Genomic DNA, 21,634 nt, shown 5'->3' on the forward strand with positions numbered 1-21,634 from the left:
TTATCTTTGAAAAAGTAAATAAATTGTAAAGATAAAAAACTTTTATTCCCACAGGCTGAAAGTTTGTTCCCTTTAAGAATATAGAGATAAAATGTCCAGACAGTAAACTAAATTAAACAAAAATATCTTACACTGAATCATTAACAAAGCTTCTTCACTGACACCTTCTCCTTCCTGATTCGTAGCCATACATCGATATGTTCCTCTGTTTCTCCGTCCGACATTTTGAAGCAACAAGGAATGGTTCCGTACAATAATGCCCATAGCTGGGTTGTGTTCTAGCGGTCTGGACTGAAACCTCCAAATCACACTAGTAACAGGTGGGTTTGCTTGAATGTTACAGTCAAAATATACATCACTACCTTCTCTGATATGTTCATATTGTTGGCTCGCTCCAAGGGCAAGAGATAACTGTGGTTGAACTGGAAATATGAAAAATACTTTTCATAAATAAACCGACTTTATCAAATATTATAGTTTAAGTAATAAGATGAAAATATGAAGAAAATGATAAATTTAAAATATGAATGGCTATTCCACACAGATTTACATAAAGGTTTGAATATTCTAAACATTTTCTGTTCTGAAATATCGAAAAATCTGTGTGGCGCGAATTTTTTTGAAGAAGCAATTTGTTGGGCAATCAAGACGATTGCCTTATGACCAAGACTTTGACCTTAAACGGCATAAGGTTGCTTCTTTTTTCTTACTGATTGGCCCTGCGAGTCAGATGACCTTTTTTCATGAATATCTGCTCAAAATAATCATACAAACGTGATTTTAATGCAAAAATACATCGGAAACTCAATGCTATTTTTTGATATGAAAAAGCTAAAATTATTTCAAGAGCCTCAATGATTTTGAAAAAATAACCAACTACCTTTGTCACAATCTAATGTTTTACATCTGCGACCCTATTGAAGCAAATATGTATATTTCCGTCTTTAATATCGAAGTTTAAGGATATATTCTAACTGAAAATATTTACAAAATTTCGATAGATTAATACGTTCAAGAGTTTAAAGCAAATATCTCAATTTGTCCTGTAGTTTCATAAAGAATTTGGGTGCTTAAATTTCGTCTGGGTTTTTTTCTGTGTTTTTTTTCGTTAATATCACATTATTTCTCGCGTTTTGGTTTGAAGAAAATCGGTGACAAATAAAATCCAAAAGTTCTACTACACGGTAAAAAATTCATAATTAATGCTTGATGGGAAATTTATTGACACGTTCCAAAATATGAACATCCTCACTCCCTCCCCTCCAAAAAAAAAAGCATTAATATGTAAAAAAAAATCCTTCAAAAAATAAATTACGTCATCAAGATAAAATTCCTTCATATTCAAATTGTATTGAGAATATGTTTTATCAATCATTTTGCGTAGCATAATCTTTCTCAGACTGGAATGAACTAAGAAAAATTTAGCAACAAACAATAATAAACAAAATCAAGGGTTCCCACTAAAGAAATTACAGCTACAGTAAAAATATAAACTAATCGCTACAGACAATAAATATTGTATTTATTTCATGCAAGTCTTTAGAATATTCAATAATGTTTATTATAACAATCAAAACGAAAAAAATGTTTGAAAATGTAAATGGAAATGTGTGTAATAATATAACTTGTAAGAACACAGAGTAAACAACTGGCTGCATTTCTTGGTTGCGGACATAATTAACTTGTTAGGAACGAATTAAAGGTTTATTATTTGAAGAATCTCTATTAATTATTAATATAAAACATGCTTACAGTAAACGCTTAGCTCCCACTTATCTTCTAAGGCACTGTCTGGCGTTTCGGGATTGTGAGCTCTGCAAATTAAGAATTTCCCATGTTCCTCACTGGTTGGACGGAATTGCAGTCGGCTTGTGGTAACGTTACCATCTCCAGAGACGATTTCTTTTGCTTGAGCAGTCATGGATTCTTGCCCAATCCACCAGGAAATCTTGGAAGGAGGTCGAGATCCAAACGTTTGGCACACTACTTCCAGAATCTCCCCTGAGGACAGCGGGCGACGCGGTGTCGTAATTCGAACTTCTTGCGGTGAAACTAGGGGACATTAAATATTTATGTAATTCAGATTTAAAAAAAAACAAAAGCAAGCAAGAAACTTAGCTTAAGAAGAAACAAAAATCTGGTGCAATTTGGAAGGTACACTGACATTAAAATAAAACTGCGCATGTAGGGTAATGTGGGGCAAAGTAAAGTAGTAAAACTTACTTTTTTCAAAACGATCATATCGGAAATGCGTTCCGAAAGTTAAGGTACACAAAGAAATAACAATCTATTTTATAATAAAACTTGCATTGAAACATTATTTTTTATTTTTGGCAGTACATTTGTACCGCCAAAGAAAAGTAGAAAATTTTCACTTCTTGTTTTCATGGTGCAAAGCGAAAAATAAGATATTTTCTAATGAAATATTTTCTATTCGATTATTCAAGATATTCTTGATCAAGTACTTGAGTAAATAAAACAATGAATAGTTAAATAAAAAAAGAAATGAAACGATAAACAAATAAAAAAAAATAAATGAATGAATGAATATATGAGAGAAAAAAAATGATGAATTAAATAGAGAACGAATAAAAAAAGAATAAGTGAATGAATGAATACTTAAGGGAGTTTTGGTTGGAATAGACTACATGTGATACGACATTGTTAAAATATTGCTAAATAAGTGGCGCAAAGTAAATATTTGACCATTTCACTTAGCCCCACACATTTTCCTTCTTATCAGGAGATTGGTCGAATTCGAAAAATAAAATATCACTATATGAATAAAACGATCTTTTGAAAAACCGCAGGTACGTGTTTAGAATTTTTCTGTATTGTTAATTGTAAAAGTGTTTCCCACATTGAAGCTTTACGGAACATATTTCTGCCACAAGCTTCTAGTTTCTCTGGGTATCTTGAGTATGCTCAGTTGAGTTTTGCAATATACATTTACAATTCACAGTGTAAAACACTTTATCTAACAACATTTTTGTGTGAGCCACGTATCAATCATTTGTTACAATCCTGGAAAAAATAAAACGTATAGTCCTTATTTTTTTTAAATTTAAAATACAATTTACAACAAAATTATAAAACACTTCTTATTATGCATATGTGTTCGTATAAAACTTAAGTTCTTTTGTTCTGGAATAGTCAGGTAATAAGATCACGAAAATTTATCTGCCATTAAGTACTATTTTTTAGCAGTCACATTTTCTTGTAATTCCAGCAATGATATTCCTTACTCAGTTTCGTTGAGTGAAAACAGTTTGGTGAGAATTAATCTTTGCTTTGTTTTCATAAATATAGATTTCTTCATTTCTTGTTGATAAAAATGTATAATAGTGAGGTACCAAGAACACATCCAAATAGAGAATGGTTACACTGATGCAGGCTCATTCTTGTAATTGTACTATTCTAAATCGGCTGTTTCCTTCAGTCAAAATTATTACTTATAACAGAACTTTTATTTACCCAACATTTAATGTTTTTTTTTTTAATTTCAGAATTCTAAAACAAGATGTTTCATCGTGTGACGTCAGATTTGAATGCAATCAGATCCCTTGGTTGTATTTTTTGGCAAGATATCACCTTTTAGTGATTTTCCAGTGCGAGTAATTTTTAGCGGAACAAAAAGTATTAGTTAAGTATTTATTTAGCGAAGTTCGGCAGTATCCCGAACATTTGTTCTGGTAACCCTAGTATTTGAGCACTTATGACGTCAGTAGCGAATGAAAACACCGAGTAAACGTCATGTAAGAATATTTTTTAAGAGGGAAAATAAGTCAAAACTAAGAAAAAAAAAGCAACTCACTATGTTTCCAAACGTGCTCTTTCCGAAAAAAATATTTATGAAGAATGGAAAGAGCAACATGATTGCCTCATTAATATAAATGCTTATTAATTTTAATAATTTAAAATATTCGTATTTCTTCTACCTTCCGAATTTTGTTTTAATTTTTTTCACTTTTGAGCATATTAAGCTGTAAAATTGTTTTTTTGTCCAAACAGAAATACTCACAAGTAGCTAAAATTGATATTTTCACTAATAATAAAGCTGAAAGTCTCTCTGTCCGGATCTCTGTCTGTCAGGATCTCTGTGACGCGCATAGTGCCTAGACTGTTCGACCGATTTTCATGAAATTTGGCACAAAGTTAATTTGTAGCATGGGGTGTGCACCTCAAAGCGATTTTTCGATAATTTGATGTGGTTCTTTTTCTATTCCAATTTTAAGAACAAAATTATCATAAGATGGACGAGTAAATTACGAAATTATCATAACGTGGAACCGTAACATGGGCACAATACAATTGGCGAGAAAATTCACCTTACATTATTTGTAAATATGCAGGCGAACCAAAAGACCTTTTAATTTTCTATTACGGGCAAAGCCGTGCGGGTACCACTAGTATATACATAAAAGTTCAATGCTATTGTTCATTGCCTGTACAATTTTGGGTCTGAACCGAACCACATTCAAAACGAAAGAACATTAATACTTCCTTATAACCTACCAGTGCACTAAACTGAAATTTATTACGCGATTTCCGACTTCTGCTAAGCTAGTGCACTCTATATTCTATTAGCTCTTTCCTCACAAAAGGCAATTAACAAAGCCGTCTGATTTGCTCCCAGGTACGAAACTAGAAGTCCTTTGCTGGCGAAGTAAACCCTTCTAATTCTACCACTTTCATCACTCAAACTGAATTTTCTCATTCGGTTTCCATTCTGCAATTTGCATAGCGAACAGAGCGCGCAAGTTTCTCGAATAAAATTCCAAAGTCCTCAAATTCCTTGGAAACCCTTGATTTGATGACTTTTCTGCAAGCAATTAGCACTTCCATGGATTATCTGAATTGCGGAGTGCTCGAATTTTGCATCCCATTCTGAATATAGCCCACTGGAGATTTTCGATCACCCTTGGTGAATGCTCCATGAAATTCAATGCTGTGAAGTTCCGGAGGAGTGGGTTTTAATTAATGGAGGCAGTGTATACAGTGTAGGTTATCCCGACGGAAGCTTTTGGGAGTAAAGCTTTTAATAAAACATTTGGATTTAAATGGTTGTGCGGAAATTTGTCTAACTTTAAGTAAGAATCGTGTTGGGAGCGTGGACATTTGTTCTATATATCTCAGGGCTAATACGGTTAGTAGGTTTTGATTAGTTTATTCCTTTGTTCAAAAATCCGTTTCTAAATAAAAGTAAGATCCAAAGTCTTTCTTTTGGTTTAATAATATTTTCGTAAATTCATCTTTTGTCTAAGTTACACTGCTCCATGTATTAAGAAGAGATAGTATGGATGAAGTGAAATCTTTCATTCTTGAAGAAAGACCCCAAGTCACGTGATATATTTCAAAGAAAAATATTGGGAGAAATCAGGTTTTTTTCGCTAGTTTTGCGCAAGGGGTGTCAACCATTCGTCGTTGTTGAGTCTCGTGACTTGAGCCTCTTGCCCAAGCTTTTGCTTAGCCAAAGATTGGACTAGCTCCCTCATTGGACTACCTTATATACTAATTCCTGCTCTAAGGTTCCAGGCTTTTAGTACACTTTTACTAAAGACGGATAGAATGCGAACAATACATATTACTAGAGGAAAGGGAAAAAAATAAGAAGGATATTTAAGGTTCGTATATAGAAAATATAATTTATAACTATTGAAAAATGATGTTCTAATAAAGTTAAATAAATGGTACTAATAAAACCAATAATATAAAAGCGTAGGACTTTTAATACTAGCCTGCCAAAATACAAATATTATCAGGCTTAAAGTTGTTTTGTGATTGACTTGAAACAGACATTCTGTACAATAGTGCAACTTAAGCATGCGGTGAGTACTTTTAGATTTTAAACACGCGCCGGGGTAGCTTCTGCACTTGATTTTGAACAGTTCAAAAAAAAAAAAAAACATTATCTTACATTTTACTATAAAAAGGAGAATATGGATAAAAGAATTTAAAGGAAAAAAGAGATAACTATTATATTTTGCTCATTTCTCGCTTGTTATAGCGAGTTCATGTTCATTCAAAGTTATTACCTCATGCAAATTCAATTAACTAGAAGTTTGTTACGTTGATATTATTTAAATGATACGTTAGGTTTATATTCAAATTTATAGCTGTCCTTTTAAAGTAGTAAACATTTTTAATGCAGAAGATACACACTGATTGTATTTACTTTAAATTACTTTTAGAAAAGTCGGAAAGTCTTTTACAAAAATATAATACACATTCATCACCAACAAGTAATTTGTATTGTTTGTATAATTTGTTGATAATGTGGTGTCTCCCCCAGTTTTGCCAACATCCCCCCTCCCCAATGTTTTTTCAGTTTTAATCATTCCTTTTGATAGATTAAAGGGGGATGAGATTTGAAATGTCGGTGAAACTGGGGATAAATCAATAATGTATACCAACAAATACATTGTTAACAACTTAAATTTCACAGTTCATGCATAAAAGTAGAAACATAATCAATGTACTTACGACTGAGATCTATAGTTACAGAACTAGATACAGGCACAGTTAGATTAGTATTCGATGCCTGGCAAGTTAACATAGTTAGCAGGTCTTCTCTTTGTAAGTCTAACAGCAGGAGCTCATTTATAACAAGGCCACGTCCCAAAGTAGTGAAGGAATTATCAAGCAGCGTTGAACCTTTCCACCAAGATAAATTTGGAGTCGGTCGCCCTGAGGTTAAACAGAATGAATAATGTTACATTTAAATGCAATCTAAAGAATAAAAATATTTAATTAAAGCAAATAATGTTTAATATTTACTCATAGGTCGTTCCTTATTTCATAAATTACTTTAAAAGGGAGCCAAAGCCATATGTGAATTATATATATATATATATATATATATATATATATATATATATATATATATATATATATATATATATATATATATATATATATATATATATATATATATATATATATACAGAGAGATAAAGAGATTTTGCTATCGGTGTGTGTTTCGGGAAAACTATATAAAAAATAGTAGGAGTGTATTCTTAAATCTGTGTTTATTGATCTGCAATACCTAACCTGCTAGGTCATTTATTTATGAGACGCGAAGGATATTTTTATAGTTGAAATCGTTTACCGGGTTAATATCCAAATCTCCAGTATGTGCACCAACATTTTACAGTGAAAGAAGAACGGTAGGTTTTTTTCTGACAAACTACTTGACAATCGGCTATATTAGCTTTCCAAATTGGGAATTGCTATAAACAAATTTATTCCATAACTTCAAATGATTATTGTGTTATCACTATGATGAAAAATTGTAATATAAATTACATTTGAGCAATAATACGTTAACACCATAGAAGCACTTTTCTTTGACATTCTACTTGCGCAATAAAAGTCGTTTTCTTTTGTTAAACTGAGTTTTTTTCACTTACAGATAATTCCTGTATTAGTAGCTCTAAATACAGTAAACTCTCGATTACCGGCGGTCGGATTATCCGCAGGTTCTTTTACATTTTTTTTTTTTTTCAACTTGTGATTGTGTTGTTGTTCGCTTTTAGATTTGTACATATATTTTTTATATTCAATGTTAGTAGATGCAATGTAGCAATGTTTTAAGTTATAACTTGAATGAATGTGTGAGCATCATTAATATTTTTTATCTATTTCATACACTAAGTATCGTTTTTTACTTATTATTCGGATTATCCGCGGTTTCGCTTATCCGCAGTTAACGTGCCACCCTATTCCGCGGATAATCGGGACTGTACTGTAGTAGAAAATAGATAACATATTTTCTGAGTGTGTTTAAATCGATATCATAAAACGAGTTTCTGTCGAAATCATTTATTCAATTTTTGTTATGCTTGTTGGTAGGTGTTAGAGGTCCTTTTTGTAGTAACAGTGGTTCATGTATCCCTGAAAGAAAACGTTCGACCTTGCAATGACAGGAGGTCTAGAAACATTGGCTGAATATTCTTCAAAATAGTAGAATTACAATAAAACAATAGTGTTTCTTTCTAGATTATATACGCAACTCGTTGTTTGTCGAAAGTAACAGGTTAGTCTAAACCTAGGAAATGCTTAAGCCCCCTGAAAATGCTTAATCCCCCAGTGGTTCTCAACCTTTTCAGTACTGAGAACAATATCCTTTCGAATCCTATGCGAACCACATACGATAGAGATAACATTGTTACCGATTCTGTAAATAGTCATTACTTTTGTGATTAATTTGTTGTAATCTGGCGTTTATTCCATTATTTTTCATCCAAAATTATCTTAGTAACGTAACCTGTAAATAGTTTCTTGTAATGTACATACAACCCCTTAACATTCGACCGAAGTATATGATCCCCCATTTCTGAATGATAAGATTCGTGAATGAATAAAAAGAAAATATGAGAAATATTGGTAGAACGTAATAGAAAATTCTAAATGGAATATTATGGAGACTTTCCAAGGATTTATAAATAGCCATGGCGGCGGGATCAAAGTTAGTCTAGTATCAGCCGTTGGCTGGAAAGTGTGTAATTACCCTTTTGCTGTGTTTTTGCGTATTTTGATGTAAATACGAGTGTTACCGTAGAATTTACGGTGTTAATTGGTAGTTGCGTTATTGCTGTGGTTAATTTTGCAGTTCTTAACGCTATTTCTTTTACATAGTTGTAAATAAACCTCCGGTGCTTTCTCAAGAACTGTGTCGTCATTTAAAGAAAGTTTGAAAATGCACTGAACTCGCAACAATTTTCACAACAATTTCATTAAGTGAACTGAGATAAATCCAAAAGTGTGCTGTAATAAATTTCATTAAAACTGTACAAATGATACATGTTAATTTCCACTAGTTTTTATCTGACCGCATGAAAAATGCTCACGGACCACAGGTTGAGAACCACTGCTCTATGCTTTATTCTTTATAGCATTATTTCTACCAGGAAAACCACAATTTTACTTTTAAGAAAGCGTTTTTCAATGCTTTAGCATCAAGCATTGTTTTGGTCTCTGAAATTTTTAAGGTGCAGTTTATGTCCACATCTCTTTTTCCGAATAGAATATCACGAGACTTTTTCCGGAGGAGAGTTCTATATCTACAAAATAATACCACTGTCGGCCCTACTTAATCGAATATCGTCAGTTCTAAGAAACATTATTCGATTAAGCGGGGAAATTTTCTTTACCTTTCTAAATTGACAAAATTTACCTTAAAACAAAATACAGTCGAGCACGCTTAATGGAATATCGGATATAATAGAATATCCCGCTTAATGTAATAAAATTCCAATGTACTACACCGTTGATGTCTGTTATTTTTATCCCGGATAATGGAATATCCCGTTTATTAGAATAATTTTTTCTGGAAAATTGCATATTCCATTAAGCGGGCTCGACTGTAATAATAAATTAATAGCTATATGAAGGTAGTAATTAATGGTATTGGTAAAAAGTTTCTAAAATAAGATAAATAAAGTACAAAATAGTTTCAGAATTAATTTCAAGTACGTATGAAAATTATAAAAAGCAATTTACAACTTGAAATATGAAATCTTTATTTTGCCATTTTTTTTATTACATGATTTTGAAAAAAGCACATAATAGTGGATAGCTTTTGTTGGGGGAGGGGGGATTTGATTTCCTTTTTCCCCTTCGTCTACCGTGTTTTGCATTTAATTTTCATTACTATATCGTCGTCTAAAATGTGGCATTTCTTTGTGATATTTAATTTAGTATATTAATTTAATTCTCGACTGCGCTATCTTTTTTTTTTTTTTTTTGGAATTACGAAGACAAAAGAAATTTGATAGAATAGTGGAAGTGTTTTGATGGGAAATACATGTTGTTTTTCTCACCCGTTGTCGGCAAAAGCTATTACTTTATATTTTTACGTCAAATGTTCTCTTTTCTAATTTCTTTTCAAAAGATCAACAAAAAGATTTGCGAAAGCTGATCAATATTATTCGATCAGTCGGGGAAATATTCGATTAAGCGGGGATCTTTAACATTGCGCCTATAAGAAAAGATCCGGTTTGGGAGGTTTTAATCGGATAAGCGGAGTATTCGTTTATACGTTTCCCGATTAAGCGGGTCTGAAAGTAATAATAATGTAGCATAGATCATTAACTTTTCAACATGTGCTTCAAAATGTATGCGTTTAATGCCAAAACTTGCTCAATCTATTTTTTCGAGTTTTGCGGGAAAGGCCCAACGCCTCAAAGATTTAGTTGTTTATCTAATGAAACCGTCTTTTTTTTTTTTTTTCTTTTCTGAAATAGTTTTTCATTTAGAATCTTTTCATACACGAATAAATTATAACTTTCTACAAAATTTGCAATTAGCTAACTAGTACTCAAATTTTGTCAGTGTAAAATGCACATAGCTGCATCATGTTTCTTTATAGACTACTTTATGATTTACTTTTTTAGTGATTCATCTGCAAAACCATTCTACATTTTTTTAGATTATTACTTATGATAAATGTAGTGCAGTAGCTTCCCGGCGTTTTCTTTAATGAACTAAAGAGGCTGTGAATGAATCAAAAATTAGATGTCAATAAATAAGTAAGGTGTTATACCTTTTAGCATAATTTTAATTAGAAGTAATTGTTGTTAATCAAGTTAGTAAAATTTTACTAACGCTGTTACCGCTGTTTTTTTATATTAAATCCCTGTCAATTTCTATAAAAAACGGTATATGGTCGTAGGCCAAAGGTAAGTATTCATATTAAAATCTGCACAAAGGGGAGTGTTTTTGGAAGATGTAAACACAAATTTAAAATCCACTTCAGTTACTATTTTTTGCAATAATAGTAAGCAGTTTAAACTGACATTTTAGTTCAAAATTAGAAAAAGATTGCATTAGATTAGTTTTTCTGTTCTAGTAACTTAAATCAGTTTTTGTGAACGATTTTATATTTCGTCAATACAATATAATATGTTAAGTAATATGTTAAGTTATGGAGAGAAATTTGCTTGAAAATGTTTGAGAATGTAATTAAAACTACGAAGTCATCCAATAGTCTTTACTCTTAAAAGTAAAACATTTCTTCCTGATTATTTAATGAAACTAATAATACCTTGAAAACTTTATTTTAACAAAATCCTCTTATATAAGCAAAATACAGGAATGCAAATTGTAAGCCAAAACTAACTCTCCAAAAATACATTTTTAGACGCTCTTAATAAAGTTTTGCTTCAAAATTTCTGATTCGAAAGTTAAACTATGCATCATCAATCATTATCATATGAAGTTATGACAAAATTGTGCCTCATGGTAAAATATTCGATAAAGTCTCACCTCCTGAGGCTTCACAAATGAGGCTCACGGTGGCTCCTTCCTCGTACGGTCCAATTACTCCAGACACCGTATTATTCTTGCTGTCTCTAATGGTAAGGTTTTTCGGTGGCACTGAAAAATTTAATGAAGGTAAGTAAAGTCATTAATGTAAATCGTACCTGTATTCAGAAATGTACTAAGCTTATAAATTCCTTGAAAGTTATCAATCTTAAAGACTTAAATCATTTTGAAAGCACATATTTTTTTTAAATATATTTTAACAAGAAAGAACGATCAATTGTACCAACTGCTTTTGACAGAGGTGCACCCGAAAGTTAAGGGCACGACACCCCCCTCAAATACCATAAAGCTCCCTCCCCCAGGGAGAGAGTCCCCCCCCCCCCGAAAAAGAGAAAAAATATGCCGCAAAATACCCCTCTCCCTTAAAAATATCAATAGCGCAACCTGCACTATGACCCCGCCCCCCCCCCTTCGATGGACACCCCTGCTTTTAAGCTATTGCTGTTAAAATAGAATCACATCTAGTACCATCTAACGGCTTCCTGTTGAAAAACTTTTATTTGTTTCCATTCCTTTTTTTCTTGAGGTATATCCGTCACAAGTAACGAAAAAAAAACGTTCGATTGCTCATCTCCCGTATTAACTTATGACTCCAAAATTGAATCAGCACCTATACACTTTAAGGTCAACATATGGACCGAATTTTGTTCTGCCAGTTACTTTTTCAGATATAGCAGGCACGCAAAGCGGAAGAAACGTTCGAATATTCCACCCCCCTCAGAGGTTTTCGCGCCAAAATGTAATGGGCACCAGTTTACATGGGGATACATACTATGTGTACTAAATTTATTTCGATTTTATGCAATAGTTTTTTTACTCCTGACGAAAACAGGTCACACACAAAAAGATAGTATTTTCCAAAAATGGTTCAAATGAACTCAGCACACCTCAAAACGTTCAAATGCTGTCAAAATTCAAAATTTCCGCAAAACCAGTACTTTTTTTCTATACTAGATATAGTAAAAAGTAAAAAGAAAAAATGGTACATACCATTCAATTTGGAACTGTATTTAGAAAATAATAGGAATATTGATGGAATCGTATCAACGGGGTGTGAAAGTATTAGATATTAGTAAGACGAACACTGAAGATCTTTTAAAACTTTTAAAGAAATAAAGCTGGTGAAAATTTGTGTCAATGTTTGCACCTTTGAAGCAACAAGTCAGACTTCAGCAGTAAGTTACGACCACCGCACCGTCCTTGTTATAGACTCATCAATCTGAATTAATCAATTACCGAGTTGGCGGCAAATTTCATTACATTAAAGCTGAGAGGAACTACAAATTGGTAGCTTAGCGATATATTATTGTATGTAAATCAGCCTTAGCCCTGGCTTAAAGACGGTATTACACAAGACTAATCTTCATTTGCCGAGTTGAACCGCACCTTTGATGCGGAATATCGCTGGTGCGCTAAATTTCTTTAAGCTACCAGTGTGTTGGCACTTTCAGCTTCATTGCTTGTTATTGACTATTTCAAACTGATGGGTCTATAACAAGGACGAAACTGCTGTCTCTGAATGGCATTACCGGGAAGTAGGGTTGCATGTAAAAAGAACCTCATCGTTCTTCACGAGAAAATACACGAAGTGTAACACAGCTAGCACCATTATCTAGGTTTGGATCTTTTTCTTTTCATGGAGACTAAAGCTAGAAAAGATTCATGCTACTACAACGTTTTTCTTAATATTAGATTTTAGGCTATTCAAGAAAGTAAAAAAAAATGTATGGTCGCAAAATATATATTCAAAAGAATGGTGACAATAAATCTGTAAGATGTTCAGTTTGAATTCAAATGTCTAAAAAGGATGGCTAAGTGTGTTCTGCACATAAACTTGGTTTTAAAAAGAACAACTAAAAGCATATTGAGGAAAAAAGCTCACAAATCACACGAGTTAAGTACTTTAACTAAGAGAGGTTTTTTTTTTTTTGGTCATAAAATTTTTCTTTATCTGTTAAAGAGTTAGATCTGTTATTTCATGGAATAACTAGGTATTTCATGAAATGACTTATCAAAACAGTTAAAGAACATACAATTTTAACTTGCTATTATATAGAATAATGATTAATTAATTGTTAAGAGGAGTCGGTACCCTGTGTACGAGTAATGTTAAATTGCTAATTTTATGTACATTTCCGCAAAAAGTTTTAATGCCTGTTTTCAAGAGATACTGAAAGACTGAAGGACCAATCCACCATAACGTGTGGCGCAATTCGACTCGATATTTTCACCAACATTTTGTTTTCGATCTTAATATTTTAATTAACCAGGAGGAATACATTTTTTTAATATTTACATTTGATACAAAGATACTTCTGGAAAAGTATTATTTTCATTAAATAACTTTGTTACTTAAAATTTAATTTATTTGCATGCGAGACGTCCGAATTCAACCTCTTGAAGTTTGCTAAATGCATTACTTAATATTTTTGCTCTAGTAATATAGCAATGACGAAACAAAGTGTAGGGTTTTGAAAGTAAGGTTCTAGCGTAAAGGAAACATATCTCATTGGTTGAGAAATAATAATTTTTACCGCTGAAAAAATTACCGCTGAAAAAATGAAAAACACCCATTCCACTGAAAATGGTCATATTGTCCCGCACGTGACGGTTTCTATATTTCCTATAACAGAAATAATTTTAAAAGGCAATGACAAAATATTTTGTTTAATGAGTCACTCATACGCTTGTGATTTTTTAAGAAAAAAAATCAATTTGTTTTTTATCCTTCTAAATTATTATTTTTCATGAAATGTATGAAGCGTCACGTGCGGAACAAAATTACTGTTTCTCGTTATACGGCCCTTAAGTGACATTTTAAGAAAATTATGTCTCATAAGTTATTAAATTTTAACAAGTAGTTACCTTAAAAAAAAAACAACGTCTTAAACCATAAAAACAGTTGTTTACGAAAACGTGCGAGTTCTAAATAAAAATTCCACTTCAGTATAGTTATGAACATACAAGTAATTTGTGGTGAAAATTTTAAAGTAATATGCTGAGTAGTTTTCCAGAAAAAGGAACATCAGTTTTTAAAAATGACGTTTTGAGAAAACCACGTTTGAGGCTAAAAAATTGCGAACATTTTAATGCATTGCGGCTACATTAATATTCAAATTGAGTTACTTTTTATCTACATAGAAACATGAACTCAATGTCGCTTTAAAGCTCTTGATTTGAACATGTAAACCAGTAAAACTACTTTTTTTAAAGGTTTTTGAATACCAACTGAAATACAACACTCAAAAGTTCATCGAACCGTTTCTAGATGGTTTTAGTCACTTTTATACCACTTTGCTATGATATATGCTTTGATATGTGTGTATGCTTTTTTATGGTGCTTTTAGGCATAAAATTTAGGCTGTGTATTTGTTATTCTTTTCAGCAGTAAAAAATTATATCATCTGCTTTTCTTTGTTGTTTACAAACTAGAAAATCCTCCGTCAAGGTATGACGAGTGAAAATTGCTTCTACATTTGAACGAAGCATTTGGCTGTTTGGTGATACCTTGTTAGTTTAAATTTTAACCCTAACTCCAGGGGATTAACCCTAAACTCTAAAAAGATAGCGTTCATTGTTGGCTACTTTTCGCTTCTTCATTCTCCTAAAATGACCGTCTTACCAGTTAAACAGTTAAGTTACCGGATCCAGTTCAGCCTTGTCGAAATAAAGCATTTCCGTGCCATGTCGAACATTACCAAAATATATTATCAAATTATAATGATATGGCACAAGTTTAATTGTTGGTGACGTCAGGAGCGTTACTCGATCACAGTAAATTCGCTATTATATATATGAGGATTAATCATTCTCAATAGGATTAAATACATTTTGCGATAAATTTCAGGTATTTTTGATCAATCAATTTCTGAAATAACTTTGAAATTATTTAGTTTTCTCTTTATCTACCATTCAGCATTTCATTGAATAAATAGGTAAAGTGTGAAATGTTTCGTCTATTACATACTATAACTAGTGATGGGCATAATCGATTTCTCATAATCGAATTACTCGATTATTCAAGATCATTCGATTATCGTATCTCGAGTTCTCGATTATCGCATCTCGAGTTCTCAATTATCGCATCTCGAATTCTCGATTATCTTTTTCGGAGTTATCGAGCGATCAACTGCTCGAGTTCTCGTTTACAACTTTCCGAGGACTCGAGCGATAAACTGCTCGAGTTCTCGCTTTGTGAACTTCTCGAGATTTTGAGTTCTCGAGATGTCAATCACTCGAGTAATGTATTTCTTGGTTGATTTGATAATCGAATGAACCTCTGAGTATAGTTGACTTCTGAAGTGATTCAGTTAATGATTTTACTTATGAATGGGCTTGGTTTTGTCTCCAGAAATTTTTTTTATTGAGTATGTACCTTTTGATCCTTCTCACAGAAAAATTTGGAATGATGGCCTAATCTGAAGTACCCACAGGGGGGAAAGGGTCATGACGCAGACTACGCCATTGAAATTCTTAACGGCTGTTTTTTTAGGGAGTATCCTTCTTGAGAGGGGGAGGGTCCTAATTTTAAAAGGTGTGCTAGCACACCTGAGAAATAGATACCGCTGCGATCTAAATGGTGTTATAATCAAATAATTGCATCTCGAATGTTTCATTCAAATGGTGTTATAATTGAATGTATGCTGTCGAATGCTTGACTATCAAATGATTCTTCGGGATGACTTGGTAGCCTAATGATATGTTTTGAGCGAAAGGTGTTAATAAATGAACACATGGACATTGGACAGGTCTGTGGGTGACCGTCCCTGGGGGGGGGGGGGTCCCGATAGTGGAAGTAAAGATTGGGGAACGCTAATAACTTGAGAGGTATTAAAATTAAAATTATATTTTAGGTAAAAAGAGGGAATACTTAAGTTGAAAGCCTGAGGTGACGTCTTCCCCCTTACGTCTACCTTCGACTAAGGCCCCTATATATACGAGCCGACGCATCCGCTTAAGATCAGCCTTTTTGGATCGGAGCGCGTGTTTGAGTGGTTGTCTTTTCTGGCGAGTTATCGCGTTGGTGATTGTTCACTGTAAGCAATTATTAGCGGCACGTGAATTGTTTATAAAATAAAATATTATTTTCTGTAAATTTGGCGAAATCCGAAACTTTGCTGTTGTAACCCAAGCAGTGCAACAATGAAAAATCCGATCCACAACGGCTAAACTTAAGCTGATGCATCGCTCTATCTATATAGCGGGTCTACCTTCGACTATCCCATTGGGTAATGATACAAGTGTAACAGGCAATAGCAAACGTTTTAGAGCCCAAATATACGGAGGCGTGAAATTTATTAGACTCAAAGAGCGAAAAACAGGAAACTCGAATATTCCGGTTCAAAAATAACCTCTAGATACTTTCTAAAAGTCTTATTATGTTTTTTCTAGAATAATCAAAGTACTATGCTTTATTTCCCTGCAAAATTTCCTGTTCTACTTGAGTTTCCTTTCCCTGGAAACTGTGAATCTTATCTAATAACAACCGCCATTATGTTCTATTGTTGATTCCAAAACCGTTTCTTCTACTGTAAGTGGTATGAAGTATTTTTTTTGTGTGTTTTTGCTCTGGGACTGCCTAAATAAAAAGTTTATATGTGATTTTGTGTCGCACACTGTTTTTTGCGGAACATTCTTTGTGTTCGTTTTCACGTTTTTCTCTTCAAACATCGATTTTGGAGAATTTTGTGAAATAGGTAAGCTGCCTGACCTCTCACCTCGCAAGAAAATACTGGTTATGTGTATGCTAGACCAAAATACCTTTTCACAAAGAGAAATTGCGAAAAAACATAATATTGCCCAAAAAAACTGTCAGCAGAGTCAATGTTTCTGTCAAAGAAAACATACCAGTTGTCGCAAAGAGGCTCGGAAAATGTCGCAGAAAACGCAAAATATATCTAAGGATGGAAGCAAACTCATTCGAATGTCGACTTTGCCAACAGTTTAAAGCATTATGGTGTGAAGATGAACCCGTCATTGGTTCGGCGGTCACTCATCACCATTGGGAGGCCTTTTATCTCCAAAGGAAAAAAAAGTTACAAGACGTTAAAAATCAATTTAGAATAATCTCATCTCCATTAAAATTATTGATGTTTTATTTGGCGTTGCCATAGTTACGTCTTTTCGAATCGCATGTTTCTTTTTTCTTAGTCACAAACTTTAAGGGTTTCGATTTTAATGGACAATCTTAGGCTCAACTCAATTCAAGCCCCGAGCTAAAGAGCAAAATATATTACTAGAGACCACGAATATGATAGCGACTTTCCAAACGTACAAAACTGCAGTCTGCAAGTTGGTACAAATTATTTTGAAACCCGGGGAAGGGGTGCTTTTTGATTTAAAATTTTCATTCTTTCTAATAAACGATTTAAATCTTTACGAATAAAATAAGATTGCAAAGCAATCTTCTGGGGTTGGTGAGTGTTAGCGAGCAGGAGGTAGAGCCTCCTAGTTTAAGAAAAAAAAAATTAAGTTGTCCTATTTGTTTATTTTGGTTTTGTAAAACTGTTGTTATTCGCAACTCCAACGAACTATAGGGGGCACTGCAGTCACTGTCTAATGGCGGAATTAAAAACTAAAACAAACGCATGTGGTAACGAAGAAAATGCTAAAAGTGTTGTGATTTTTGTTGTTATGTATGATTTTTTCGCTTTATTCATTTGAAAAGATTTTTCAAAGTCTTTTGGTTATTCTGACCCATATAGAAAGAGATTAGAAACCAAAAAGTATTACGAAAGTAAACAATTAATGCAGAACACACAGTAAGTTGTTCTGAAGCAGCCATTTTCACGATGTTGAATTCGGAATTCATAAATTTTTGGTTCGCTTCGAACGGCATTTTCATTTTGTACCGTTTTTTCTATACATTAGTACATATTAAGTTCAGTTTCGTGACATTTCCGGCATTTGTTGACATTTTTGTCACATAGTGCACATACGTGGCAGACTGTCAAGAGTAACGTTTAACACTAGATAATTTATTTCTATGACTATATGATTGGATATCTAAAGAAATCATGCATTTAATTCATTCGTCATGGAAATGATTTACCTGATATGCGAAATCTTGTCAAGATACATTATTCTTTCACACAATTTTAAAACCATAACCCTATAAACAGATTTTTGGCGAACTTTTATTTTTTATTGTTCAAATTCTTAACGTTCTTTCTGGATTTTTCAATCTGTTCTGCGATAAATATTTTCAAGAAAATTTATTTGCATACTTTCTATTTCAGTAGGATACTGTAGTAACAAAGGTTATTTAAATCATTTATGTGGAATTAGGTTAAGGAAAAGTGTCCAGTCAATGTTGTTAAGTTCGTTTTTTTTTCATCGAATTGAAAAACTGATATTTATTCAAATTCACTCAGAACAAAATAAATAAAATGTGTACTCACAGTTTATATATGGTGGTAGTTTTCTTTTCAGTTGATTGACCATTATTTCTTTTTACTTATCGAATTCTGTAATCTTACTATCATTTTATTCCACTCACGATAAAATTAAAAATGGTTTAACTAAAAACGCGAAATCTCGCCAAGGCTACTTTGCTCGCACAATTCCAAAACTATAACCCTAAACAAATTTGGCGAAACCTTTCAGCTGAGAATAAAAGGAATAAAGTAAATTCTTTCTCGGTTAAACATTTTTCATTTTGTTCTACGATAATAAATTCAAGAAAATATTTTGCATACTGTCCATTTCAACTAAATGCTGCTGTAAAATATGATTAGTTAAATTAATTTAAGATTAAAAAAAACTCATATTCTTACAAATTCATACAAAACAATAAAAAATTTTACCTGGTATAACGGTATCCAATTTTGTTAATCCAGAGTTTTCTTGTTTACGCTTCCACCATTTAATACTTTTTTGAAAGAAATAAGGAAAACTAGACAAACTGACCGCGTTTACGTCAACAGATACACGTGGAGCGCAACGTGGCAATGTTTTAGTTGCATTCGCAATTTTATAAATCACCGCAAGGTAGCGTATTCGAGCGCTGGAGTTCCGAATTAAAATTTATTACAAAAATAAATATGGCTAATATTAATATGGTCACTAAAAACAGTGCAAGGTAACTTAATAGGTAACAGTTTATGGCAAAGTTGGTAAATACTTGCTTCCGAAGATAGTAACTAAAACAATTGATAGGAGATCTCACAACTTTTTACCATGAAAACGAGACTTGCACTCTTTTTACATTTTATGTTTTTGGTGGGATACACTTTACGGTAACACATACAGGATCGCAGAGAGTAAAGGCAGGGCCGTTGTCAATTTTGACACCGCCTCCCCCCCCCCCCACCAAAAAAAAAAAGAAGAAGAGGAGGAGGAGGAAATAGAAGAATAAAAAAGAGAGGGAAAAGAGAAAAAAAAATCAAAACTGCTTATTAGAAAATAATAAACTCTAGTATAAGTAAGATAAATAAATGCCTTTGTGCTGAACAGTAAAGTAAGACAAAACAACGTAAGTAGAGGCATAAGCTCATTATTTTTGCATTGAAAAAGGCGTTCCCTGTAACGCCGAAACACGTGTCTGCTGTAATTTACAAATTTGTGCTTCTACTTACGTTGTTTTGTCTTACTTTCTAGTATAAGTGCTACAACGGTAAATAACCAAAAGAGTAAATTTAACTTTTTCATCATGTTTCCGCTTATTCGGAGTTTTTACCTCTTTTTCATTCTTTTCTTTTTTCTCCCCCCCCCCCCTTCCCCAAGGCGCAGAATCCAAGTTTCTGACTAGGATGGCATGACCTTTTGTCGGGTCTGAACATACAAGTATATACAGATATTAAACAAAATTTTATTTCCATCGCCCCACACGTGAAGATGGAATAACTCATTTTCAGGTTACGTCATATCTTTCGTTAAATGTATATGAAACTGCGAAAAAGCGACGATACAACAATACGTTTACCCTCACTTTCGCTTCAGCAAACTGACGAAAGCGACTCAGATGTTCAATCCAAAATTAATATAAATAACTCAAATGAATTCCCTGGATTTCTCAACTTCAGTCACACCATTTGTCATGTCTGCGACATTTATGTCTCATTGCTGACCCTATCCTTTTAACAGAAGAATGGAATTCATATCAGCTGTCAAGGGGTATCCTCATGTTGATACATTTCCTTTCAATTTATCATTTCAATAAACGTACTTATTTTCTCCAGTTTAAGCTTCTTATTCCACTGGCAGTCGATAGTTGGAAGTTCACAGCTAGAAGAATCAGTTATATTTTTAGACGCGTGAAATTGTATTCATTCGCATTTGTTTTGATTTTCCACTACCGAGTGTTGCATGAATTTTAAGAAGGTCAATTCATTTTTGAAATTACACCAGTCAATCATTAAAGACAGTTAATTTTTGGGGACAACGGGTGCTTTTAAAACTATTCTCTGCGAACACATGCTTTACGCTATTTATAACAAAACCATTTGTTCATTGCTTTTTACTTTACATTTTAATCATTCAGGATTTTTCACCAAATACTGCCTGTAGCGAGTGCTGGGCTTAGCTTGCCCTTTATCCGCTTTGGTTCGTTTAAAGATTCAGGGAACTCATCTGATTTAACTTTAGGAACTTTTATTTACACACATCCTCGAATCTACTGTACAATATATACACAAGAATCAAGATAAAGCATAACACACAACATCAAACATATCAACTACAGGTCAGAGCCAGCGCACAACACCGCTGCTCTCTATCAGATCTCAGTCATCTCTCTCTCAAACCTCCCTTCGCTCCTTCGCACCCGAGCACCAGGCTGAAGTAATCGTGCGACCAGGAGAGAGGGGTCGAGAAATATCTCTGTCGGGGGTGCCGGACACTACACTACCTAACTACTCTCTAGAATCGCAAATTAAAAAAAAAATAATAATAATTAAAAAAAACATGTCCGTTGCCAAATGCAATTTAAAAAATAATAATAAAACAGATTTTTACTCATTTATTTATTTCATTTTGAGGTTACACTTCACGTCATTTTCGGCGGAACATTTGATAAGTGATTTTCTCCTAGGCTGGAAAAAGAGTCGAATTACTCTTGATCCAGCCTAGGAGAAAATCAGGAATTCCTGAACTCTTTGTCGTCTTTCATCTGCTCTAAAATCTGCCCGCTTTTATATACTGGTATCTCTTGTACAACACGGTTAAATCGTTCCGTGTAGTATCGAAACCGTGTTATGCGAGACTTTTTTTATAAAAGTTTTCTTACTCATTTTTTAACCTAATTAATCATGTACATATCATAAATCATGCCAATGTGTACCGTGTTATATAGAAACCGTGCTATACGAGA

The 21,634-nt window shown here is 33.1% G+C and overlaps 1 protein-coding gene across 2 annotated transcripts in view; it reads right to left on the reverse strand.

The window, feature by feature from the left end:
• The window catches only part of LOC129225837 (nephrin-like), a 298,382-nt gene that overhangs the window by 37,281 nt on the left and 239,467 nt on the right, over positions 1–21,634 (reverse strand). For both annotated transcript variants that reach the window (XM_054860356.1, XM_054860357.1), the window contains exons 3-6: positions 11,266–11,376; positions 6,484–6,687; positions 1,753–2,052; positions 132–422 (exon numbers count right to left, since the gene is read on the reverse strand). In XM_054860356.1, the coding sequence (XP_054716331.1) occupies positions 132–422; positions 1,753–2,052; positions 6,484–6,687; positions 11,266–11,376 (906 nt within the window). The remainder of the gene's footprint in view (positions 1–131; positions 423–1,752; positions 2,053–6,483; positions 6,688–11,265; positions 11,377–21,634) is intronic.

The sequence above is a fragment of the Uloborus diversus genome, chromosome 7 (assembly GCF_026930045.1).
Source record: "Uloborus diversus isolate 005 chromosome 7, Udiv.v.3.1, whole genome shotgun sequence".
Classification (NCBI taxonomy): domain Eukaryota; kingdom Metazoa; phylum Arthropoda; class Arachnida; order Araneae; family Uloboridae; genus Uloborus; species Uloborus diversus.